The 26003-nt window shown below is 49.0% G+C and overlaps 1 protein-coding gene across 1 annotated transcript; it reads right to left on the bottom strand.

The window, feature by feature from the left end:
* Nucleotides 1–768: 768 nt before the first annotated feature.
* LOC134432917 (serine/threonine-protein kinase PAK 1-like) lies at nucleotides 769–4679 on the bottom strand. The gene is made up of 4 exons (XM_063181789.1): nucleotides 4593–4679; nucleotides 3995–4191; nucleotides 2522–2659; nucleotides 769–1145 (listed from the first exon to the last, which is right to left on the bottom strand). Exons 2-4 carry the CDS (start codon nucleotides 4115–4117, stop codon nucleotides 1053–1055), a joined length of 354 nt encoding a protein of 117 aa, XP_063037859.1. The 5' UTR covers nucleotides 4118–4191; nucleotides 4593–4679; the 3' UTR covers nucleotides 769–1052.
* Nucleotides 4680–26003: the final 21324 nt, after the last annotated feature.

Raw genomic sequence — 26003 nt, forward strand, 5'->3', positions numbered from 1 at the left:
CGGCCATGGCCCCCAGGCCGGGCTGTGCCCAGCACGGCTGCGCTTCCCCTCAGCAGCAGCCAGCTGCCACCTGGGCTCTGAGAGCGGAGGATTCGCCCGCTCCCAGCAAGAGGCACCCAGGGCCCAGCTGCTGCCTCTTGCAGCTCCAAGGGCCTCCTTCCAGCCTGCCTCTGCCGGGGCTCAGGCTGCTTCAGCCTCTGCCGGGGCTCTGCTGGGGCTCCAGCCTGGGCAAGGCCAGGCCCGCTCTCACCTCACAGGCGCTGACAGCTCTGCACCACAGGAGACCTTCCCGAGCACCCTCTCTGATCTTTCTGCTTTCTCACTTGAGCAAGGCTCTCCTCCAGCCAAAGAGATTATTACATTTAGGGATACAAATCCAAGTGGCAGGAACCCCATTGCTCTCCAGTCACAGCTGAAGGCCTGCATCGGCACAGGGTGTTTGGGCTGCCTCATTCTTCCTTTGGTTTTGCCTTCAAATGCCATTGCCCTTTCTGCCTCAACTAGAAATACCACAGCTGTGCCATCACCAGCTAGTGGGTTATATTCCAAAGGCAGTGCGGTCTGGAGAGGATGAATGAAGAAGAGCCCTCCTCACTTATGAAACCATACAAAAAAAGCTATATGTGTGACTTAGTACCAATAAAAAACAATTGGTTATTCAGAAAAAAATGTGGAATTTTCTGAAGGGGTCAGAAGGAGGAGAATCTTCCAAGTGAGTTGATGTTTCAGAAACTTTATTAATTACAACTCTAATCTATAATTCTATGCTACAAATCTCTTTAGCAACCCTACTCTACAATCCTACTCTAAATTGGTAACAGAGATAACATCTTGACATGATTGCTATGTTCTCGTCTCCTAGGGTTAGGGTTAGGGTTAGGCTTAGGCTTAGGCTTAGGCTTAGACTTAGGTTCAGGTTTGGGTTTAGGTTTAGGCTTTGGCTGAGGCTTAGGATTGGGGTTAGGGAAAGGGTAAGGGAAAGGGTAAGGGATAGAGATAGGGATAGGGTTAGGGTTTGGGTTAGCATTTAAGATTAGGGTTAGGTTTTAGGTTTAGAGTTTAGGGTTAGGGTTATTCGTCTTCTTCACTGAGTTGATGACTTGTGCCAGGATGAATGGTGGCTTGGCTGAGGTTACAAATGGATGCTGTCCACCGGAAAAAAAAAAAAAAAAAACAAAGAACAGTGAACCATTACTTTCCAAGCTCATTGCTTCAGGGACTCAATCAGGATACATCAAGTTCCTGGAAAGACCCAGAAAGAGGAGCAATGGGACCATCTGCTCCCCAGTCATCCCCAATGTGCAAGACCTTGCCATCACAGGCAAACCTGGCCCAGAATCCCATTCATCTGTTTATTGTGATGTCTTCATCATGCTGGGATTTTTGCCCTGCCAGCGCTCTAGAAATGGTGCTTTCTGTCCCGGGGTTTTCTTCCTTTCAGGAAACTCCAATGACTCACATAGGGCCCTGCCTTTGAAAGACAGGCACTGTGCTGATTCCCACAGGGACAGGAAGCACTGTCTGCCTTTCCATGCCCTGCCCCTCGTGTGCTGGATGGCACCTTCCTTCCCAGCAGGGCCAGCCCAGTGGCACTGGGCCCTGCAGTTCCCTCTCTGCCACACAGCCTGGCAGTAACCCTGGCACAGTTCCCATCTGCTTGAGCGTGCCAGGCAGCAGATGGGGCTGGGACAAGTCCCTCCCAGCTGTCCCTGTTTGCATGGCAGAAACCTCTGAGGGTGGGCTGGGGGGCACCAACCAGGGCCCCTCAGAGGCTCATAGTGAGCCCCCCACAGCCCCTCCTGCCCACAGCAAAATCTCGGACCCCTAGGCTGGGACTGGCTTCCTTGGGTTCCTCCACCACCATTTCATGTCTCTGTACCCTGCATTGCTCTACTTCAATTCTTTTGCCATTAGATAAAACTGAATACTCCACCAAATCACAAAAGAGGGCAACAGACACAGTCAGAGGACAGAGCACCTCTCCTCACAGGAAATGCAGAGGGAGCTGGAGTTATTCAGTTTTGTGAAGGACAGGCCCCAGGGAGACTTTATTGCCACTTTCCAAGACTTCACAGTGGCTTTGAAGAAAGTGCGGGACATCTTTTTTAACAGGGCCAGTTACAATAGGATATGGACAAATCTTTTTAAACACTAAGGGCATCTTATCAGAGTAGGTCTAAGGAAGAACTTGTGTACTCAGAGCATGGTGCCACACTGGCACAGCTTGCCCCAAGAGCTTGTAGGTGCCCCATCCCTGCAACCATTCCGGCTCCAGTGGCAACGGGCTCTGAGCAACCCGATCTCTTTAAAGATGTCCCTGCTCATTGCAGGACACTTGCACCAGAGGACATTTACAGGGCCCTGCCAGCCCAGCCCAGTCTAGGATTCCTCACCATTTTCATTTGAAGAGCAGCAAGAGTGGAGGTGAGGAGGAAGGGGGCTCATCTGCTATCTTGGGCTTGAGTGGAAGAGGAGCCCATCCCTCAGAGCCTGTTTCACCGGCAGCCCCTTCACATTTTACCTGCAGGAGCTCCTTGGCAGACCAGCGCTGCTCCTCGTCTGTCTGCAGGCAGCAGCTCAGGAAGTCACGCAGCAAAGCCGAGAGGAGCTTGGGCTGCCGCAGCTGTGGAGTCCCTACTGTGGCTATCAGGTATGTAGCCTGGAGAGAAAGGAGACACCAGGCTCCACCTCCTGCTTTCACATCTCTAAGGCTCTCCCAGATCCCTTTGTTTAACCTCTGTTCTTCAGTGGCAGTTTCTGCCCTGGCACAGACCCAGAGATGACTTTCCTTTACCAACCAAAAAAACCCAAACCCCGATGCAGCCACAGCTTTTCTACCATCCTGCAGATCTTGCCTTGGCAGCTGAGTTCATTGCCTGACCTAGTTAGTGGGAACTACATCAGCAAAAGGACATTTGCTTCTCTGAGGATTCATGCCAGCTTGAGATGGTTTTTGGAAGAGCGACTTTGCTATACTAACTAATTTCAAGGGTTAGTACATGAAAGGCATCTCTGCAGTGCTAGTTGGTCCTTTAAGCGCACGTGCCCTAGAACAAAACTCATCAAGCTTTTTGTGCTGTTCTTGAAAACAATGGGAATTGGAAGAAAAGAAAGGAAATCCATCAGTTAATACCCAGGTAGGGAAACAAACATTTACAATCTCCTCTTCAACACAGACACATTAAGATGCCTGCACAAATGTATTGGGATGAAAATGCCTGCTTGGGCACACAGGAGCCACTTGCAGCTCTGTCTCTCAGCAGTCTGAAAATTTCAGCTTCCCATTTTTGCAGCCAAAGAAAAATTTTCTAGGTCAGAAGAAGGAGAGGTTCCATCCCTATGGACACCCTCTAGTCATTTGGCTGCTCAAGTCAATGCATTAATGGTAGGCCCATGCCAGAAAGTGCCAGGAAACAAACAGGAGGTTTTGGCAGGCTCTCCACATCACCAGGCTCTGCCTTGGTGACGTGCAGAATGTTGCTTGGGCTAGGAGAGAAACACGGTCACTGAGTGTTTCAGCAGCACTGCACAAGAAGCAGAAGAGACTCTGTGCATTACACCCTCATGCCCATGTTTTCCAGTGAGAAGAAACTGCACACAGGGTTAGGTTCCTCTCTAAAGACCACAGTTTTAGAAACTTTGTTGGGTTTGGGTTTCCTTCCTTCATTTCTGGAAAGATAACAACACTTTTAAGATGCTTTTTCCCTGTATTAAGGCCATCTACACAGACAAAAGAACTGGAACCACTTAACCCAAAGGAAAGTGTTGAGTGAGAATGGAGTTTGTTTGGAGTTTGTTTGCATGTGGTAAGGCTTGAGTTCCCCCACTGATGCAACCAAAAGTACAGCAGATGCTGATGTGTTGCAGGGACATTTGTAGGAGGGGACCTTGGTGGAAGTAGTTCCAGCAGATGGCAATGGGATTTTGTCCAGTGGCACACAGGACATGGGACAGGTGAGAAAGACAGTGGGATCAGTGAGTATTTGCTCCTTACCGTGCCAGAACTTTCGCCCAAGTAAGGAGGTTCTTGTTCTATCATTTCAATTCCCACAATTCCAAAAGACCATATGTCCACTTTGGGGCCATATGGTTGACCTGTCACCACTTCAGGCGCCATCCACCAAGGAGTCCCGGTTACCGAGCACCGTCTGCTCTGCTCAGGGGTGAGCTGAGTAGCGAGGCCAAAATCAGCTGAGGAGAAAACAAAATACTGGTTTTATTTGAATTCTGTGCAATTAGCAAAGCAAGCAAAATAATTCCCCAGTAGAAGTTTGAAATTGCTCTGTTGAATCTCCTGGCATTGGCGACTTTAAAAATCCCCCCATGTTTTACACTGCCTCTAGCAGTGGCTTTTGTTCTTTGGAAACTTTAGACTTGTAACTCCCTCCCTCTGGAAGGGACCCACACAGAGCAAGGCCACTCTTGACTGCTTGTGGCTCCTTCTACCTCTGTGCACGTTGCAACTGTGCCCTCAGCTTGCAGCAGGGGTCCCTGCACTGCCACCAGCACCATTTTTGGGGAGCTGGCAGTCACGCCAAGAAGCCCCACACCCACATCCCTGGAAAGCTGCACCTGACCAAGAATATACTGACCCAGTTTGACAGAACCGTCCGTTCTGAGAAGGATGTTGTCACTCTTCACGTCTCGATGGATCACATTGTTTGCATGAAGAAAATCCAGTCCTTGCAGGCACTGAGCGAGAAAAAAGAAACAGAAGAAACAGAAGGGCAAAAATGAGTGATGTGATTTCATCACACAAGAAAGGAAACAAAGAATCTAAAAGATTCCCTCTCCAGGGGAATGGGGAGTAATGGCAGAACAGTCATGGCCACTGAGAGGAAGAGCTTGCTGCTCCAACAGTTGCAGAGCAGGACCTTTCTGAGGAAAGGCACGTCAGCTTTTGAAAGAGCAACAGCACCTGCTGTTGTAGGCTGTCCCCTGCCAACCAGCCAGGATGACTCCTGCTGCAGCGCATGTGCTCAGAAGCAAAGAGCATTCTGGCTGCACTCCTATCCTTTTTAGCTGAGCATTGAGAGAAACGAGTCTCTCTCTTCTTTCTTTGCTGTTTGTTTCAAATCCTGCCACCAGCACCTTTGCTTTTACAGGCAAGGAATGCAGTGAAGACAGACTCCAGGCAAACATTTAGAGAGGCAAGGTGGAGAACAGCAACTACAAATACAAGAGACAGAGCGAGAATACAACAGCAGGAGATAAGAGTACTGGCACTGAGTACAGGGAGTGCAGGGGCACTGGCAGGCCTTTCACTTGAGATGCTTTTACTTGCCCATAGCATACCAGCAACACAGAAACAAAGCTCGGCACAGGAAACCTCTCCTGTTCTGAGCCCCTGTTTCCCAGACAATCCTGCCCAAGGCCTTGGAAACACAGCTGGGATTGCTGACCTCCCGACTGATGGCTGCCATCTCATCTTCAGACAGGCAGGTCTGGCTGACGATGTCGCTCAGGACACCTCCATCCATGTACTCTATAACCAGCAAGAGTTCCTCGCCCAGAAGGTAGCTGAAAGAAGGAAACAAGGGGGTGAAGATGAACATGCATGGCTACGTTGATTTTTTGCTTCCAGGTTTCTTATTTCCAGATGCCTTTGTGACAAGGACAGAATCAAAGGAATAGACATTCCCTCTTGGCTGTGCATTATTCGCAATCTGTGCAGTCTCATAGAGAAAGACACATCTGTGAAAAAGGAGATGTCTTAGATGGGCAGCAAATGAAAAGTGCAGTTTGGAAAGAGCCCAGATATAAAACATGCCAGGCATGGTGTTTCTGGAAATAAGCACCTAGTTTTCCTGGCATGCATAGCAATGGCAAAGAGGGGCAACAATCCAAGGGAAATCCACTTTAGGATGGGTTATCTGCACTTAAGAAACTTTAAAAAATCAATCCCACATAAATGTGGAGGCAGTGATCTTTGAGGCTATTGAGTTAGGAAGATACAGCTGATCCAGGTTTTGAATAATTTTGGAGTAATTATCAAAGTAGGTGTGCCAGGGAAGACTCATGCAGACAAGATGCACTCTCTTCTCATCCATTGGAGATGAGTAGAGAAATATGAATAAATATAAATTAACAGCTTTACTTGCTGCCACTGACCAAAGTGGGTTTTTAACCTCTCATGTTTGCTTTATGTAAACACACATCCATGGGATAAGACCATGACCTCTCACCTGTCTAAATAATTCACAACATTGGGACTCCTATACCTCTTCATGATCATTATTTCATTAAAGGTTAGCTCCTTCCTCCTCACTCCTTGAAGATTTATTTTTTTTATTGCCACCTAAAATGACATTGAAAATCAGTAACTTGAGGGGTTGGTGGCACGAGACCACAAGGCATGTGGAGCAAGTGATTTTGCAATGACACAGCTGAGCTGTGCCAAACTGCCTTGTGATTAGGCACTGCAGTAATCAGGAACTGACATTCCAACAGCCCATTTCTCTGCTCCCTTGGGAGCCAGTTACAGGATACGTGGGGCCACTGACATTTTGCCTTGACCACTTGGTAACAACGGTGTCTCAGTTATCACCCACAAACCTCTGACCACACTCTCTGCTGCTTTGTTTGGGACTCAGAAGAAGGAATCCATGCCTTAATACTCTGTGGATAAATCTTGTGATATGGGCAGGGCTTAGGGCTTTCAAGGACGCCTTGCAGATCTCTCCCTATGTGCAGTTCCCAAGTGCAGCACTGCAGGTGGCTAAGGAACTACCAGTAACTTTCAGATGGATTTGCTGGCAGCCAGAAACGAGAATTCAGGACTCTGAAGCTGTAGCCCCAAAGAGCAGTGAGGTGCTCGCAGGCACCACCTTTGTTTTAGCAATGGAGAGCGAGTGAGTGCGTCCTTCTCTGAAAGGAACCGCTGCCCTCCGTGCCTTCCTTCCGGCAGCTGAGGAGGACAAAGTCCCATATGTGTTCTGTGGGCTGGCACCAGTCTGTGCTTCTTGTGCCTTTTCAGCACAGCTCTGCCCAAAGCTCCAGCCACAGCTCACACCAGAGGGGAAAGCCCTCGAGTGCAGCAGAGCCTGCAGGGGCTGGTGACATTTACCTCTCCTCCTGTGGCACTGTCGAGTGCTCTGTAAACATCTCCAAAAGTCCTAGAAAAAAAAACAGAAGCAGAGAAAGCAGAAGCTGTTTAGATCTTGCAGTGAAAGCCAGCCCACACAGGAGATCTCTGCTGGTAGTGTCAAAACCTGCAGGATGCAGGAGGGCTCTGCCAGAAGGGAGATGATGCATTTTCCTCTCAAGTGCATGGGCACTGGGCCTGTTCCTGAAGCACTGGGGTCCAATTTCTAAAGGGAGTCAAGTCTTTCCTCTTGGGTTTCACTGTCTAAACAGTGTGGTTCCTATCCTGACCACAGAGTGTTTCCCTCTTCAAACCAGGGGAAAGAATTGTTCCTGGCAACTGTTATCTCACAGCTTTGATAGGGCATAGGTTGCTCTTTCCGGCAGGCAAGTTTCTTCTCTTTTCATTAGTGTGCCAGTATGATTTTGAGACACACAAAAAATGCTAAAGAAATTAACACAGAGCTGTCCCACACTTGAGAGACAAGGAGACCTTCCAGGTCCTGTTCCTTGATGCAGGCAAGGCCTCGGTAGCAAGGCATCTCTGACAATGCCTTCTGAGCCCACTCACAAATTCTGAGCAGCATTGAGAGATGGGACGATCTATCCCCAGTGTGTGATCATCTTTGCAGCTGTCCTGACTTCATGCTGGATAGACATTCCACCCCAAAAACACCTGGCCCATAGTTGTGCAGGAGTAACTGCTGTTGGACTCACCCGCTGCCAATATAATTCAGATGCGTGTATTTCATCAGGGGATTTTCAGTGGTGTTCACCATTCTCCCTGAGGGAAACAAAATGCAAGATGCTGACTTTAAAGCAGAGATCCCAGCTTCCAGGAGATACAAAAGGCAGCCCCAGCGCCTGGAGCTCTGAGCCCTTTGTGGTCGGCTGGGTAACAACAACCACAACCAGGCAGACAGCCCTGCAGCACAGGTGGCCAGCACAGAGACTGATTTGTACAGTCTTTTGAAGAGTTCTCTTGACAGGAAACAAAGCACAGGGACATACAATCCCAGGAGAGGAGGACATCTTCCCCACCTTTCAGCAGTTTGCCAAAGGAATGCCTTCCCATTCCCATCCCAAACCAGAGCAGCTCAAGCTGTAACCGATCCTGACGGGGCTTTCGGCATCAGGACCCTGACCTGTTTGTGAGCAGGCTGAGCTCAAAGATGCCCCTCTCCCAGCTAAGGAAGACTCCAGCCTCTGCAGTCCCTCCAGCCCTCAGGGACAGGGCAGCGACCACAACAAGGCTGGCAAAGCCCCAGCATGAGCACTGACAGGCACTGATGGGAAGAAGCCAGAGTGAGCCTGAGCCCCAGACAAGCTGTTACCCCCATTCAGGACACAACAGGATGGGCTTTGAGATCAGCCACACCGAGGCACAGATCAGTGCCCTTTTTGTCCCAACAGGTGATGGCAGACACAGAATCCACTGGGCTCTGGTCTCAGCCCCACCAGGTCTCTCATCTGAGAGCACAGCACTGGCAGCTGTTACGGGCAAGAAGCAGATTCATTGGGTTGTGCTGCAGAATCACAAAGGGCTTGATGTGTTTTCCTAGAGACTGATCTGAGCAGGGCCTGGGCCAATGGGTAGGATTCTAACAGTAATGGGAAAGAGTGGGAATCAGGTATGGAAAAGTGCCATGGATCTGAGGGATATACCATGGCTGGGCTGGAGGCTCTCTCCTGAGAAATGCCTGCAGTACAGTTTTATCTGATCACGCCACTTGGATGTGTCTCCTGGACACATCTTGATAAGCATAAAACTAGAAGATTAAATAAAGTTTGTTATCAAAGTCTCTGTTTTTTCTTTGGTGGCACATGGAAAATACCTTGTGCTCTCTATTTGTCCTGTAACCTGATGTTCTTTCAAAGTAGTTCTTATTGACACAAAGATAGCATCCTCTTATTGACAAAAATATACCATTCCCATGAAAATGAACTGCAGATGTAGTAGTGGTAACAGTAACAGTCATAAAAATGACATCAGTAAAACGTGGGGTAGAAGGGCTCCTTCAAGATGGAGAAAAACACAACAAAAAACCCCCACCAAAAATGAACAACAGAAAAGCAATCCCACCCCAACCCCCCAAAAAAAATCCCCAACCAAAAAGACAAAACTCCAAAGTCAGTCCATTTCTGTGAAGTTTTTTTGCTGTGATAACTGGTTGCAAATCAAGAGTCTAAGGAGAATTTAGGAAGCTAAAAATTCTGTTCAGTTTGGCCACTAGCACACAGGACTTGCCTAGATCATTTACTAGGTCACAGCCTTCTGCTGATCCAAGAAAAATCCCTGCTTCAGCCTTTAGCAGAGAGGGAAGCTCAGGCAAACCCAAGCCAGTCCCAGGTGCCCTCAGAGGCAGCAGGAACACCCAGAGCTCTCTCGCTGCCTCGGAGCACAGCACTGCCTCTGGGGAGTCCTAAATGTCCCTGTGACACCGAGCTCAGGAGGAGCATTGGGTACAGCTCTGCTGACACCTGCACACAACACACTGTCCCTCAGATAAGAAACACCCCAGACGTACCCAGCAGCTCCAGGTACTCCTCCTCAATCTCCTGTTCCCGGGATGTGCCCGAGCCTGAGTTCCCAGGTTTCACAGAAGGGCTTCCTCGAGGTGATGCTGCTGCAGCAGCAGGTTCAGAGCCCATGATGTGCTGGACCTGGAGCATTTCTGGTGGGCACTGTTCCTGTGCCTCACTCCTAACTTGGGGTTCTTCATTGCCACACATTCCCTGCAAGTCTTCGCAGGCTGCCCGGTGAGATGTCAACACTTGCACCTCAAGTCAAACAGAACAAAGCAGTCAGACACTACAGCTTGTCCCTGTCAGCCAGGAGTCATCGACTGTGAGGAAAGGCAAAGAACAGTTTGACAGGGGATACAACAGCTTGTTTCAATCCTCCATCTGGGTCACCAAGTTCCACTGTAAAAACACCTCAAGAAAAAAGGAGAGCAGGAACAGGCCAGCAGGAATCAATTGGGATGACTGCTGGCCAAAAGGCCAAAGGACAAGTTTCACTGTCCAGGGCAGACGTTGAGATTCAGCACACCGGGAAATGTCCTTCAGAGTGACTGTGATACACACACTACAGCAGCATGGCACTCAGAGGCATGGCCCCACTCCCTGCTGCTCTGCACTGGAAAGGCAAGAAGGGCAGAAACCACCAGATTGGTGACTGCAGTGGCTGCATCCCTCTTTCACTCACTTGGTTTTGCAGAGACTGACGGAAGCAATTAAGTTTCTCTCTGATGATTTTCATTTCTTCCTCCAGCTGCTTATGCCTTGCCTTGATCATACTGTGAGCTGTCTGAAGCTCTGCATCCAGCTGTTTCTTCATGTTCTCTAATAAACAAAAGAGAGGACATTTCATGAGTGGAGTGGCTGCCACTCTTTCATTCACCTGGTTTTGATGATCGCCCTTCTGCTGATGGAGATTCTCCTCTTGAATTCTTCCCATGTCTTCCTTGTTCTTTCTCTTCACTGCCATGATGTCACTCTGAGCTTTGGGCAGCTCTGCTTGTGGCTCTGCCTTGATGTTCTGTACACACAAAAGGAGAGCAAGGGACTGAGAGCTGCCATCAGGCTCAGCTTTTTTCCTCTTGCAGCCTCAAAATCACATTTATTCAGCCCCTTCTTTCTGCTTCCCTCCCCACATCTGCCTCCATTGCAAACCTCCTGTCCCAGGGCTGATCTCTGCAGATTGCAAGGCTCTGTGCTTCCATTGCCTGTGGGACTTCTGGCCTCCTCAGTCCCAAGAGCTGTGGTTTATGCCCCTCTCCCTGCCCTTCCCTCTGTGCCCTGGCCAGTCAGGCTCACCTGGCCATTCTCCTGTGGCTCTTCCACCTGCTGCCTGAGCTGCTCTTCCTGCTCTCGGGCTGGGAACAGTTCTCCCTGAGTCTGGCATGGCAGCTCAGATGAGGCAGTGTGCTCCTGCTCTTTCTCTAGAAGCACCTGCACAGAAAGCAAGAGAAGATGGGTTTCAACTTCCCATACACCCTTTGTGGGCCAAGACTCACAGACTGCTGGGCTCACACCTTCCCAAAGCACTGTGCTGCTGCTCTCCTGGGTCCTTCTCTGCCCGAGGGGAGGCACAGATTCCAAAGTGACCCTGGCCCTACAATCAGGGGCCATTGGGGACTGAAGCTCCAGCAGCCTCTCAGGCAGCTGACAGGGAAGGGGTGGCATTTCTCAAGGGTCTGGTGAGGGCCTCCCTCTGCTTCTGCTGTGTCCTGTTTGTCTTTCAGTAGTGACTGACTCCCCACCCTGTCCCACAGCTCCATCCTGGCTCTGCAGGGGCTTCCTGGGTGAGCTCACTCCTTGTGAGAGACACTTCTGGTGTTCACCTTCTCTTCAGGCCTGCACCAGCATTCCTCCTTCCTGACATCCACACTCTTGTTAGAAAACCGGGTCATTCAGGAGATAAGGATGCCTGCAAAGATCTCTGATGGAAGTCAGAGAACCTCTATGGCCATCTCAGTATATGGAGGAAGACCAAGGTGTTTCTTCTCCCTCTTTTGTCAATGGAGAATTCTGACCAGCAATAACAGAGTTTCTCATAGGGCCCCATTAATGAATGCACTCACACAGCCCTGGGGATGCCAGTGAAGGAAACCATGTGTCATGTAATGCGTGTATGAGCAAAGTCACCAGACCCCAGCTACAGCATGGGATAGTTCCCTTAGGACATGCAAAAATTTAAAGGACAAATGAAGGCTTCAGGTCAGAAAAGGCTGAAGCAGGAAAACATGAGGAGAAAAACAACCATCTCTGGAGGGGGAAACATCTCTGCCTGCTCAGGATCAGTCAGTGGAACTCCTCTCCTGAAGGGATACCTTTAGGTGAGCTTTGCATCTTACACTGCTTTGGAGCAGAGCCAGGAAGATTCAAATAGACAGATAGACAGATCTCACTTTTAAATTTTTTTTTACTGTGCTGTGGTATTTAAATTCTTTGAACAGAGAGAGATATAATTCTCTCTCCTAGGTGTTTTTTAAGGGAAGGTAATGAGAAACTTAGAGAAGAAGAGGAAACAATTAATATTATACTTGCTGTTCTTGTTGTTTAATACACGTAGAATGTGTTATAGTGATTGTTTACTGAAAGTGTTATAGTGATTGTTTACTGTGTTGTGACTGTCTGGAGACAGTCACGAGTTTTTCTTTAGCAGCTTTTTAGTATAGTATGTCTATAGTAGAGTTTTAATATAGTGCTAGTGTAATACAACATAGCTTAAGAAAGCATTTGTTTAACCTTCTAAATCAGAGTCAAAGCACATTATTCCCCACGGGGGGGTCACCATGAATCAATACTATCCTTTCTGTCACTACACACATCAGCACTCGGTAGCAGTGCCCCGATCAGCTGCCATCCTGAACTTGCTCTCCTGTTGCTTCAGTAACCCACACTCTTGGGGAATCTGGAGCATGTCGGTCCCTATGGAATGCAACCAGACCCAGAGCATTGCACTGGGAACTGCACTCTTTGTGCATCTGTGCTCGGGCAAGTTCTTCTCTTGGACTTGACAACACTGATGGGGCTAAAGTGGCTGGAATCAGAAATGCAGCCCAGCCCCTCCCAGCTCCTCTAATCTCTGAGCACCAGCTGGAATGCAAGGGCATTGATTTCCTGCTCAATTCCCAAACACAACACATACTGATTCCCTGGGCTGCCAAAAGACACAGGAGCCGTTAACCTGAAAGTGATGTGTTTCTGCCAGTGCTGGAAAAGGGCAGGAAAGATTGAGAAAAAGATCCCTTGCTCACTGGAGAAGGAGAAATTACCCAAGGCTTCTCCTTCTAGCAAACAAACAAACAAATAAGCAAATAAAATATGAAAGTGTTACCCACTCCAGTGTCTAAAGCACTTGGATGCAGTGAAGGGATGTCTGGCAGGGAAACAGCCCTCGTGCTGAGCATTGGCTCTATGGATCCAAGGCAGGGATCAATGGCAGTCTGCCTGAAGGTCCCTCATGAGCCCCCATTGTCCAGGCTAAAGCTCCCTCAGCACCTCCTCCCTGGCCTTGTGCTGCACCCCTTGCCCAGCCCCCCTGTCCCTCTGTGCCCACTGTGCTGCAGCCCCTCCATGACTTTCTGCTTCCCAGGGCCCACAGCTGCACACAGCACTCCAGCTGTGGCCACAGCGCTGCCCAGCACAGGCCACGCTCCCTGCCCTGCTCCTGCTGCCCCACTGCTGCTGGCACAGCCACCGTGCCCTTGGCCTTCTGGGCCCCCTGGCCCCACGCTGCCTCATCTTCAGCTGCTCACGGCCGCCAGCCCTGCGTCCTTTGGGCCCACGCAGCTCCCCAGCCACAAAGGTGCCCATTGCACTTCAGATACAGCAGGTACCATTGCAAGGTGTACACCCTGGGTTTAGCATTACAAGACAGCAGTCAAGGACTTGCAGCTTTGCTCCCATTCTAGGCTCCAATGCAATTTTCAAAGCAAACTACACAATAGAAGGTATCGACAGACACATGCAGTGTCTGGTTTTTGCCTCAGAAGAAGGGTTCAGAACTACTCCCTTTGTTTCTTTTGCCACACTAGACAAGAATGGTCCCCCACAGCTTCATGGACAACACAGTCATCTCCTTGCAGCTTATCAAAGACCAAGAAACAGGCAGACTCAGAGCACCTATCTGCTCTGCTACCGGCTGCTCTGCCTGAAGGGGCAAAAGAGCAACCTGGCAACAAAGGCACCAAAATCCCTGACTTCAGGCAGCAACTCTACATCCCCAGTGTGTCTCTGAAATAGTCCCAAGTAAACACACCCAAGAAGTTTTTGGGGACCACAAACAACTTGTGTGGTCAGATCAACATTTTTTTTGTGCCTGCAGCAACTTGGCCAGTGTGTGAAGGGGGACAGGTCTCTCCACGCCACAGTGTCCCCTGTGTTTACAACAAGGCTGAGCACAGTGTCTTTGACATGCTCCCTCCTCTGGGAACAGGGAGCCTTCGTGCTTCAGGCTGGCCCCTATAAAAATGCCAGGAAGCTGGTCCCTAAACATGACAGACCAAAGCCCATTGTCCAGCTGTCACAGGCTGGGGGCAATCACCAGGCCCTGGCAGGACTCCAGCACTCAGCATCCTCAGCCAGCAACAGCAAGTGCTGGCTGGTCAGAAACTTGCAGCTCTGCCCTGCACTAAAGACAGCAGCACACACAGCTGGCACTTACTGGCTCAGAATGTTCAGGCTGTGGTGTGAGCACAGCTGGAGGCTGGCGCTCATCCACCTCATTTGCCTCCTCTTTGGCCTCCTCTCCATGAGCAGAGGGAGCCAGAGGAGAGACTGCTGTTGGTTCTGTGATCTGTGGACAGACAGCAGTGTGAGGGACAGAAAGTTACCTATAATTTATACCCTTATTTCTATTCAGCACTTTAATCTATTCAGCTCTATTTCTACAACCAGCTCTGCTAAGGACAAATCAGAAACTTTGGTAACAATGGGATTCTAAGTCAGTGCAACTAAATTTAAATGGGCCAATTCAACAGAATTGCTAATAGTTCTGAATTAGACATTTCGCCCTGGCTACTATCAAGAAGCAACATTCTCTCTGCAACATGAGCTTTTCATTCCTTGAAAGTTCTGAAATGGAAAATTAGGAAATAGCCAGTGATGCCTTTGTTATTGCTGCTGCAGACATGGATATGGATTTTCTTTCAGCCTACCCAGCTGGCTCTCTACACTCTACTGCCACAGACCAAGCTCACAGCTTGCTCTAAAATTCCTAAGCACCAGGAACATGAAATGTTCCTTTCTCACTCACCTCAGGATCAGCACCTCTGAATACACGCTTCAGGTGACCTGGAGTGGGCAAGGGAAAATGAACAAGGGCTGTGAGAAAACTGCCTGGGCTGCTGAATCCCACAGAAGAGAAGTCAACCCAAACAGAGAGTATTTTTCTTTATCAACATCCCTCCACATGACATAGTTCTTTCACACAGCCAGCAAGAGATCAGGACAATAATCTTGGTTGTGCCTACACTTTGGCCTGTCTAGTCAGTAAATGAATACAAACATGATCAAGAAAATGCAAATTGTTCTTCAACACTCAATGCTTCTGTTCTGTCCAACAGATAAAGCAGCTATTGTTCTCTTGTCTTTGAGGTACTTTTTTCAAAAAAGAAGTTGCATGCACTAATTCCCATTAAATTGCTGAAAACAGTCATCCAGAGAAGCTTGCCCCAAATCCCCCTGAGCTGTGGCAGTTCTATTGTGAAAGAGCACAGCAGCAGCTCCAGGCTCAGGAGCAGACACTCACTGCTTTGGCAGTTGCACTTCACTGCAAAGGGAATCACTCTTTTAGCACTCAGTCAAGGGTCAAAACGGACAGTCAAATCCTTTCATTACAAAATTTAGAATAAAAGAAGCTTTCCCTGAGTTCTGGGGAGAACTACAAAGTCTTTAGAAGGCCTTCTGAGAAGGCCTCCCAGTCTGCATTTTGGAAGTTGTCCTGCTTGTCCCAGCAACCTGAGGAAATGACAGACTCTGCTGCCACAGACTCTCCCGTGGAGGGAACGGAGCCCTGCAGGTTCCCCTGCAAATGCTGCCCCTGTGCCTACAGACACCCCCTTTTTAGCTGAACCTCTTGACAGGAGCTTTACCAAACCAGAGGCATCCTAATTCTCTTTCTCTTTCAAAATCAACTCAGTCACTAAGAAAGAGCAAGAAGACATGCAAAAGCCGGGTTAGGTTACACCCTAGCCTAAATAGAGTTGAAACCTCTACTTACTTGCCAGGCTGGTAATGAAATAGGCGGAATAAACAGTGCCATACATGGTGCAAACTGCAGCAGCGAGTTGCTCAATCATTGTAGCACTGTGCTTCAAGTTTACTCCAACCAAGACTCCTGTCAGTGTGCAGCTACACGCTGACTAATGCCACAATCAGGAGGATGCTCCTGATCTGAGCAACCCCTAGGACTGCTCTGGTACTGAGGCCTTCCGTGCACCAAGGCAACCTTCTGATGTCACCATGACAATGTGGCAACCATGCCCTGATATCACAAAGAAAAGTATGACAAAGCAAAGCATCACAAAGCATGTTAGTCTGTGAATTTATGCAAAGCAATAACCAGCCTTTCCTACAGCAAACACAAAATGGCCTCAGAAGTTCTCCTCTGACACAAAGCAGCACAAACTCCCCCCATGGGCCAAACCCTGTTGTTCAGGGATCCAAGAGGAACTCCAAGAGTGCCCCAAGCACCTACAGCCTGTAATCCAGCTGAACATTCAGATGGGACACAAGCAAAGGAAACCAGACCAAGAAAATGGCCCAAAGCATGGTACAGAAGCAGGAGAGAAAGCCCTATTGGCATAGCAGCTGAAGTAATTCCTAACAAATCACCCCATATATCTGCATGTTTATAGGATGTTTCCATGGCTGCTGTGTATGTACATCTCTTCCTCTGCTCTTTCTTCCCCTTTGGCAGCAGTCGAACTGGCAGCATCTGCCTGCCAGCAGCAGCTGCTCCCAGCTGGGAACGCCACTGGTGCTGCTGATTTCCAGAGGCTTCTGTGTGCCAGGGGAAGCCAAGGCAGGAGCGGGTTGAACGGTGCTGGCGCTGCTGCTGCTCTGTGCCAGAGAGCCCCGGCTGGGCAGGGCACGGTGCCCACTGCGCTGCGGGCTCCTTCTCCTGCCACAGCTGGGCACACCTGACAACAAGGCATGACAACCTGTGGGCAAGCCAAGGGGTTTCTGGGGCTGCACTGCTCTGCACACACCCAGCACACCTGCAGCACACAATTTTAACCCTCAAATAGGAAAACCAAAGGAAAACAGCTGGAAAAGATTTCATTTCAACCATTCTTTATGCTTCAATAGAAATGACCAAAATGAAAGTTACCGAGCAGGGCCGATGCACACTGCCCGCTCAGTGTGAGAAAAGAGGCATTATTTTTATTTCAGTGCTGGGTGTGTGGGAATCACTGCCCTGAAACATGCACACCCACGTGTTAGTATCCATGGAACTAAGACATTACTTTCATTACTTTTATTCATTACTTTGCTCAAACTCACAGGCTAAACATTCTCACAAAGTATTTGACATGTTTAAATCACTTCCCCAAAATTACTCACATTTAGAGTAGGGGTCTCTTGAGGGTCTCTGCTGGCCACGTGGTGAACATCCCATTCCTCAAATTCTCCTCCCACGGTTAGGAGCCTTCTTCTCCTTGAATGCATTGCAGCTACCTCCTCAGTAGGCCCACTGTCTTTATTCTCAAGGCTAAGACATCCACTTGCACACATTAACCACTGCTGTGAGGGAAGGTACGACTAAGCACTGCCTGGTAAAGCTTAACAAATTCACAATTTGTTGCAGGTCAACACTTCCCCAACATCTCTCGTTCCTTCTCTGGGAATCAAACACAAGCATTTTGTGATCACTGAGCCCAAGGCTGCCTCCAACCCTCCTGTCACCCAGCAGCCCTTCTCTCCTCACAAACAGCAGGCCCAGCAGTGCCTTCCCTCACTGGCTCAGTCACCAGCTGTGTCAGGAGTTCTCTGTCACACACTGCAGGAACATCCTGGACTGTTTGCTCTCCGCTGCACTCTGTTGCCAGCAGACATCCCCACCCTGTTCCATGCCCCTTGCAGAACCCTGCACCTGCTGTCCATGGGCACCTGGAAGGGGAGGCACTCACGGCAGAGATGCACCAGCTGCACTGGGCAGGAACCAAAACCCTCTGGCGGCACAGCTGCTGGCCTGGGTCTGGCACAGCTCTGCACGCCCCACTCCTCACGGGCTATGGGCTGGAAATGCAATTGCACTTTCTGCCTCATGGAGAAACACCAGGGCTGCACAAACAACGACCAGCAGGCCACATCCCAAAGGCACTGCAGCATGGAGCTGAGAAGGAAGAAGACCCTTACCCAATTCCTAACCATACCAAAACCACCATAATGGGGACTTCTAATCTTCTGAATGTAGAATTGATTCACAGGGTGACAAGGGAACCTTCCAATGGAGTTGAAGTTTGGTAGAGTTTTTATTCTGAGTCCTACTCAGACTGTTGACTTGAAATTTTATTTTAAATTTTTTTTAAAGGCTGTGCAGTTGTATGGTTTTGTTCTAATACCAGAATGGCTAGATGAAATGTACTGGCATTTTAATTGCATCCAAACTGATTAGTCTGTAAAAGCTTTCCTGCAGAATAGCCACTAAACAAGAAATTCAAATCTGTTGACTGTTTACTTTGAAAATTTCTACTAAACTTATCAGACAATGAGGCATTTTTAGTTAGACTATAGAGCAAATTAATTCCTATGGATAACTTGATTTGGATAAACCTGTTGATTTCAAATTAAAACTGCCAGCACGTACTAAGTGGAAATCTGAATACTCACTTCTATGAGCTCTGAATTATTAGATAGTCATTGTTCGCCATATTAACAAAAATTAACATTCTGGTTTTTTTTTTTACTTACAGTCAGCTCTTCAACACTCTTTGTAACACCAGAAAGAGTTTGTAGCAGTGTGAACCATGGGTTGGTGGAGCATTGCAGAAGGCTCCCATGCCAGCACTAAACGTTCACATTTACCATGGCATCCCTTCTTGCCTTTAATTCCAAGCTACAGCTCAGTTCCTGCAGTACAGATTCACACTTGTAGTCTGTATTTGCAGCTGGTTCTTACTTCCCTGTCCAATAAAAAAATCATGCTGAGATCTCAAATCAAAATAAAATGAGGAGAGACTCAGGTTCTGGATAGGTATAGCAAGAACTAAGAGATTTTTTTGCAAATATGTTGAAAAGCAGTTTGTAGATGCTGCAAAAATGGCAGATTAAAGACTTGCACTCTAACTTGCAAGCTGAGGTTTGCCTGTTCTTTCTGGACTGATTTCTTGAGGCCAGACACTGAACCTAATCAGTAAGAAAATCAAAACCACAGGAGTAGTTTGGAGAATATTGTAAATTATTCTGTCATGGTGCTTTTTGCCTAAAAGTTCTGGCCATCATCTGATTGGAGTAATTAGAGGAGATCGAAGCCATCACACTCTGCCTGTGCACACAATTCCTTCCCAGGAGTAATCCATGAAGCAATGCTGACAAACCCACACCAGCAGCTGCTGCCACACAGTCATGAAGCAGAGAATTTGTATTTCTGCTACACTTGGACAGCTGAAGATGCCTCTGCTGAGCTAATTTTAGTGACTCCCCACCACAGATGAGACCTTGTGGTCAGTCTCCAACAAGTCAGGGCAGTTAATATTCTGCCTAAATGAAGTAAGTCTAGCAATACATAGACCATGGAGCCTGAGGAAAGCCAGCAGTTGTGGGAGATTTAATTTGTTTCTATATCTTTCTTTTTACTAATTTATTGCAGTCAATTATTTAAAGAATGCAAACTTATGGCACACCGTTGGCTGGAAGGTTGGTCAATCTTCCGTTCATGACTCCTCTGAAAGCATCACCCCAGTGTTTTTATCAGTAGCTCTTCCATCATCATGGCTCACACAGCATTTCCTGCAGCTCTTGCTGGAGCCAGGGAAAGGCACCAGGAGAAGGGGGAGAAAGCTGTGTGCAGAGACTGTGTCAGCTACAGAGACATTTGTTTCCTCTGATTTGGCTGAATGGCTGCAGGAACCTTGCTGGCACTGCTGGCGGGGTGGCCTTTTGCAGGGCTGGGCAGAGTTTGGGGCCCAGGATCCCTCCTCTCGGTGGGACACCAGGGTGAGCAGCCCCTGTCCCAGCCAGGAGCAGAGGTTCTGTGGCTCTGCCCCAGGCACAGGGACCTGCCACTGCCACGAGCTCCTGCCGCGGCTCCTCTGGGGCAGCTCCTGCTCTGCAGTGATGATGGACGCAGCTGGGGGGACTGCAATGGAGGGGGGCTTCCAGTGGGCTCTGCAGGTCTGCCACACTGGAGCCAGCAGAGCTTCTGGAAGGAGTCTCCCCTTGTGAGCTGCTGGAGCTGGCACTGGCCACAGAGCCGCTGTGTTCATCCCTGACAGGCCCAGAGCACAGCAGCCTCTGGGCCTCCTTGCTGCACGATGGCAGTGAGGAGCCATGGACCAGAGGTTCAGTATGTGTGACTCAGTTTCCTGATAAACTGTGCTAAGAAAACCCTGCATCCCTCCTGCCAGATCTAAGGCACTCCAAGAAATTTGTTGGCACATTGGGAACTCAGAATTGTTTGCATTTTGAACAATTGTCTTATGAGTGCTTTTGATTGTTTTTGTCATTTTGTGTTGATTCAGTTGATCCTTCAGAGAAGCTTTCCTAATAATATAAAACACAGGGAATTGTGGAGACCCTGGGGGGGGGCATTCCCTTGTCTAGGGAGACACAAGAAGCTTCCCTCAAAAAGCTGTTAGACCCCATTGGCTCCTTCCCCTGTTCCTGTGTCTGTTCCTGCGTTCCTGAGCCACACCTTCCCTATTCCCTGATTGGCCCCCTTATCTTTGTACTGCCCCGAGATCAGGGTCAGCCCCCAGGCCCCTGTGGAGACAAAGTGAGACCCTCTGTGTATGGGTGCTGGGACCTGAACATCTCCCTGCACAGCTGAATGAAACATCTGTGGAGATTATGCAAAGGTCCTTTTTGCTTCTTTACCCTGGACTGTGCTAGCAGCAATTCAGACTGCTACAGAGGAGAAGCTGCAGTACTGGCACCAAGATTTTGGCAACTTGACCACAGGCACAGAGGGCGTGCAGGATGCTGCTCTGTGAATTCCTTAACCAGCCATCTCTGGCGCTGGCATATTCCCTCCAGCTTCTGGTGCAGCCAGGGCCACCTTTGGTCCAGCAGATGACATTGTTATTTGAAAAATTCGGCCCACACCTTGGGCAGGAGGCCATCCATAGGCTCTGGTCCTGCAGCCCCTGCTCAGCTGGGGACAGTGTTCCCTGTGGGGAAGATGGAGCAGCCATCACAGGGTCTGGGGGGCTGTTTTCAGCAAGGTGGCCAGGCTCTCTCCCTGCTGGGCTCTAGCAATTGTTTGGGGGAGCTGATGGCAAATTGTATGTAGTCCTGTTCATCCTACTCAGAAAACCTGACAGCTTCTATCATTCTTCTGCAGAGTGGGCACGCTGGATTTCTCTTTGCCCACTGCAGGATGCAGCCCAGGCAGAACTAGAGGGGACAGGGCAGAGAAAAATTCACATTCTTCTTAGATACCTGGCAGATGGGGCAGCTCCATTCTGTCCCCATGGCCATGTCTGTCTGTCCCAGCAGCAGGGAAGAGCTGAGGACCATGAGCTGCTCTCATCAGCAATCTTGCATGGCCAGAGCCCAAGCTCGAGCCAGAGTGGTCCAGGCTCTGTCAGTGTCCAAATATAAGCAGAAAGGGATGTTGTATCACAATCCATTCCTTGGTGAAAGAGGTCCATAGCAGCCCCAAGAGGCACCTCAGACACTCAACAGTCAAGGCAGTAACATAGGGACAGGACACAGATGGCAGTTCATGGCTGGGAGAGCATTCGTAGACATATCCAAGGACAAATTTCCCAGGAACTCTCCACAGCTCTGGGATCTGCCCATCAGCTCTGTCAGAAGCTTCAGCAGAACAACCAAAGTCCTAAAAAGCAGCTTCCAGACACTTTTCCTACCATCCTGCCTGAGTAGCTGGGTTGCTTGCTGCAAAACACTCTTTTCTCCTCTTCCCCAATGCTCTGTGGACACTTGCAGCCAAAATAAAAAGCTCCTGGCCCTCTGTGTGATGTGATAATACAGTTTTTACATTTCCATGCTGGGAAGAAAGAAAGCTGTGCTGTGGGTCAGGAGAGGCAAGGACCCACTTGGCCTTCCTGCAGGCTGAGGTGGTCCCAGCAGACATCCTGCTGCATTTTTGGGGAATGTGTGAGGGGGAGTGGAGGGGGTGACAGAGAGGCTGAGATCATAGAGTGGAAACTCAGCTCCAGAGTGGCAGTGCAGACTCTCCCTGCTGAATGACTGCTGGGGCTGGCAAAGAAGGAAAATGCCCCAATAACAGCCTGTGGCACTGTGTCTCAGGGACAGGTACAGGGAGGTGACAGCAAACAGCAGCATGGCCCGGTCTCACAGCTCCTAGGAAGCAGTGACAGAGGGGCCTCATGTGCCAGAGATTTCAGAAAGGCTGTCTTCTCAAAAGGCCACTCTGAAACCCCTCTCTTTGCCTCTTGGGTTTGTGTGTGCTTTTGACAGCCACAGCATCCTGGGGCAACGCATTCCATGATTTCATTAAGCACTCCTTGAAAAGCACCTCCCATTGTTCAACTGAGCTGCCAGCCTGGTCATTTCAGAGGGTGCTGCCTTGGTGGAGAGAAAAATCAATCTTCTGCCTTTCAGGGAGCTGAAGGAGAAGGGAATCTTCACCATCAGACACCTGGCTGGGTCCCATTCAGAGGTCCTGCTTTGCAGACTTGGTGAGGTTTTCTTGGCAGTTACCAGCGAGGTGAGAACATTGTTCTGAATTGTCCCCCATACTTCATACATGGTGTGTAGAGTAGGTATGTGCATGTTCATCCCCATGTGTGCTCAGGGTCTGCCTTAATTTCTGGTTTTAGACCTGAGATTTCTAATGTCTGTCATCTATCCATAGGATCTGTGGGTATATGCAGCTGTATTTACTGGCAGGTCGGGTATCTGACACTCATCTTTGAGTGTGGTGCCTTTATAATGCAATGTGCAAATGCAGAAACTGAGATGTGATGATGTTATTTGCCAGAGTCCCAATCTCTGTCCAAGTTGTAATTCAACACTGCAAATTTTTCTGTAGACCTGAGCGTTTGATTTCTGTTTCCTGGCTGAGTGCTTCAGCTGCTGTTGTTGATTTTTTGAACAGGAGCACCTGACTCTTTTATCTTTATGATTTTTGCTTTCGTGATTTGAAAGCAGCTCTTGCTTTAATTTTCTAGTAAAAGGGCCTAAAATCAAAGCTGTGGACATTTTAGAAGGGTTAAGTGGAACAGTTAATGGAATTTTTATTTTAGGCCTGCAGTGAGCAGGTCTGAGGCCAGAAATTGGTGCCAGAGTAAGTGCCTTTCTGTGCTTGTGCTCTCCTGCTCTTCCTGTACTTGTATGTTCCTCTGGACACAGTGGGATGTGTTGTCATTTCCTGGGACTTCTGTTGAAGGCAACTGGTTTTCTTTCCAAGGTGATTCTTATGTTTCCCCTCTTGACCTCCCCAGGTGACCAACCTCCGTTCCAAGGTGTCCTGCTCTGCCATTGTCACTCTGGGAGAGCTCTCTGTGACCTTGAAGAAGGACATGGACTCTCAGGTGGATGAGGTTGCTCGGGTCCTTCTCCAGATGGTGTCCAGCTCCCCAGAATTTGTTCAGAAAGCAACCAGTCAGAGCCTGGGGATCGTGGTGGAGAATGTGACTCCTGCACGAGCAATGACTGCTCTCATGGACATGGGAGTCAAGTAGGTTCTTTTTCTTTTAGTGATATTCTTCACCTTTGTGTGTGTGGGAGGGAGAAGGAATGAGACAGAGAATGGGATTGCTGGGAGGGAAGGGTCCTGTATCCTGCATCTTCTGTGAACTCAGTGACTTGATTCTCTAAATCCTCACTTCTTTCCTCTTGTCACCTATTTCTGCCCTCCTGCAGCCCATCAGTTCTCAGAATCACAGAAGTGTAGAATGTGGGGAGTTGGAAGGGGCCCATCAGGACCATCGAGTCCAGCTCCTGGCCTTGCCCAGAACAGCCCAAGGGTCACACCAAGTGCCTGAGATTGTTGTCCAAATGCTCCTTCAGCCCTGTCAGGCTTGGTGCTGTGACCACTGCCCTGGGGAGCCTGTTCCAGCCTGTTCCAGTGCCCAACCACCCTCTGGGTGAAAAACCCTTTTTTCTGATATCCAAACTAAAGCTCCTCTGACTCAGCTTCCTGCTGCTTCCTGGAGTTCTCCCAGTCTGTCAGATTTTCCTAGATGTGGTGATCAGTGGGGAAGGGAAAGTGCCTGCAAAGGCCAAGGATGGAGCCTTGTGCTTTTGTGGGCAGAGGGACAATTGCAATTGCAGCTGTGAGCAGTGTTTGGTATTTCACAGTGCTAACCACAGAGGCCCTGGAAAACCATGTCTCCTCATGATGCCATTAACTTGAGAAATGAGGAGGCTCCTTGCTGGGGCATGGAGCACATGGGGGACAATCTGCTGGGTGTGGCACAGCCTGCACAGCAGGTGCAGCTCCTGCCAAAGGACTCTTGTATGACTGTTCTGGCCTTGGAGCTCTAGTTTCTATTCACACTGATGTTTCGTGTTAGCCTTGAGATGATGAATCACTTTACAGGCACCTTCACAGGCTGACTGCCATGGGACAGTTGAAGCAAATGCTGCCTTAAATGTTGGTGCTGGGCCTGATAGTTCCCAAGAGACACTCTCTAGAATAGGACAGCCTGGCTAAACTGCCTGCCACCCTTTCCACAGCTTTGCAATAGGGTCAAAAATTCAGATGGATCCGTTGCCAAGCCCCAGAGGAGAAACAGGCTGCATTGCTGGATATTCTGCAACTTCACAGCCCACAATGTGTTTTTCCTGCATTTGTTGTTTTCCAAAGTTTTGCAGATTTGGGGATAAATGGGTGGAAAGAGCCTCAGTCCTGCTGCAGCTCTGTGTACTGGGTGCCCTCTGATAGGTCAGCATGAATGGTCCTTAATTTCTAAATTATTCATATGTCATCTATTTCTTTAATCTTTCTCAGAGTAAATACTGAGAAAGAAACTGAGTATCAGACAGGGCAGGGAGACTGAATTCCTCCCTCTTCCGTGCAGGCAGGCCTAGTGTGCAATGCTACCTTTGTGTTTAGCTGAGGACAGAGCCTTCTGCAGGTGTCTGAAGGTGCAGGGAGAGCCCAGGCTCCTTCCCCCAGCAAGGGCAGGGAGCAGCTCTGGCCAAGGCCGGCGCTGCCGCTGCTCCTTGTCCCTGTGCCCAGGGTTTGCTCTCTCCTCCCCAGCAGCCGCCCCGCCCTGGTGCGCGAGTGTGCGGCCCAACTCCTCCTGTCCCTGGTGGAGAGAATTGGAGTCACCCAGCTCGCAGGCACCCCCAGGGCTGAGAGGCTGCCACACGTGGCAGGGAAGCTTGCTCAGGACTTTCACAAGGACACAAGTAATGATCTTCATTTCACCTCCCAAAACAGGAAAACCGCTTTGTGTCTGGCTATAAAGGTGAAACCACACAAGAGTGGAAACTAAAGGGAATATGAAGTTACCTCACGGTGTGAACAAGGGTCATAGAATCATGGAATATGCTGAGTTGGAAGGGGCCCATCAGGGTCATCGAGTCCATCCCCTGGCCATGTGCAGTGACCCCAAGAGTCACTCCATGTGCTTGAGAGCATTGTCCAAACTCTTCTTGAGCTCTGTCAACCTTGGCACTGTGACCACACCCTGGGCAAATGGCTGTGCCGGGAAACCTGAGGTTGGCCAGCAAAAAGGAACATTGCCACCTTTTTCCTGTGGCTTGAAGGATTCTTTGCTGAGATCAAAAGAGCTCAGATCAGCCAGTCCAACACTTTTGTTTGACCTTAGGTGCACAACACAAAGCCAAAGTGTTGGCTAATATTCATCACTGAAGGATCCCAAACATCCATTTCTCATTAACTTCAGACTATCCTAGAAATATTTCAGGGGTCTTTAGCCAATCTTTTCAGACTTTCTAAACTTGTTCTGAAGATTCTAGAATGCTGTTATCTGTGGCTCAGTGAGCTCCACATTTCTTCTTGAAAAAAACAGTGGCTTCCTAGTGAAAAAATCAACCCAAACCACCAAAATCCCCTTCTTTGATGATGAAATTGCCATTAATAGCTGCCAAGAACACCAGAGCAACTAGCTGTCCCTGTGCATACACATAGTATATAATTATCAAGAGGATGCATGAGGTGTTTTGTCCTGGCTTCCCTGCCAGTTAAAGAAAGGCAAATTACTGTGCAATGGCAGCAAGACACTGCTAATAGGCTCTGACAACAAAGCAGATGTGTTTTGCTTGTTCCCTGGGATCCTTTGTTG

This window comes from Melospiza melodia (assembly GCF_035770615.1).
Source record: "Melospiza melodia melodia isolate bMelMel2 chromosome 7 unlocalized genomic scaffold, bMelMel2.pri SUPER_7_unloc_2, whole genome shotgun sequence".
Classification (NCBI taxonomy): domain Eukaryota; kingdom Metazoa; phylum Chordata; class Aves; order Passeriformes; family Passerellidae; genus Melospiza; species Melospiza melodia.

What these genes read in the sequence shown, in the direction of transcription:
- LOC134432917 (XM_063181789.1), bottom strand. Translation starts at nt 4,117, where the DNA reads ATGGCGCCTGAAGTGGTGACAGGTCAACCATATGGCCCCAAAGTGGAC. An exon ending in TGGGCGAAAGTTCTGGCACG is followed by an intron (nt 2,660 to 3,994) that starts GTAAGGAGCAAA and finishes CTTTCTCTCCAG; the next exon opens with GCTACATACCTGATAGCCAC. An exon ending in CTGCCAAGGAGCTCCTGCAG is followed by an intron (nt 1,146 to 2,521) that starts GTAAAATGTGAA and finishes TCCGGTGGACAG; the next exon opens with CATCCATTTGTAACCTCAGC.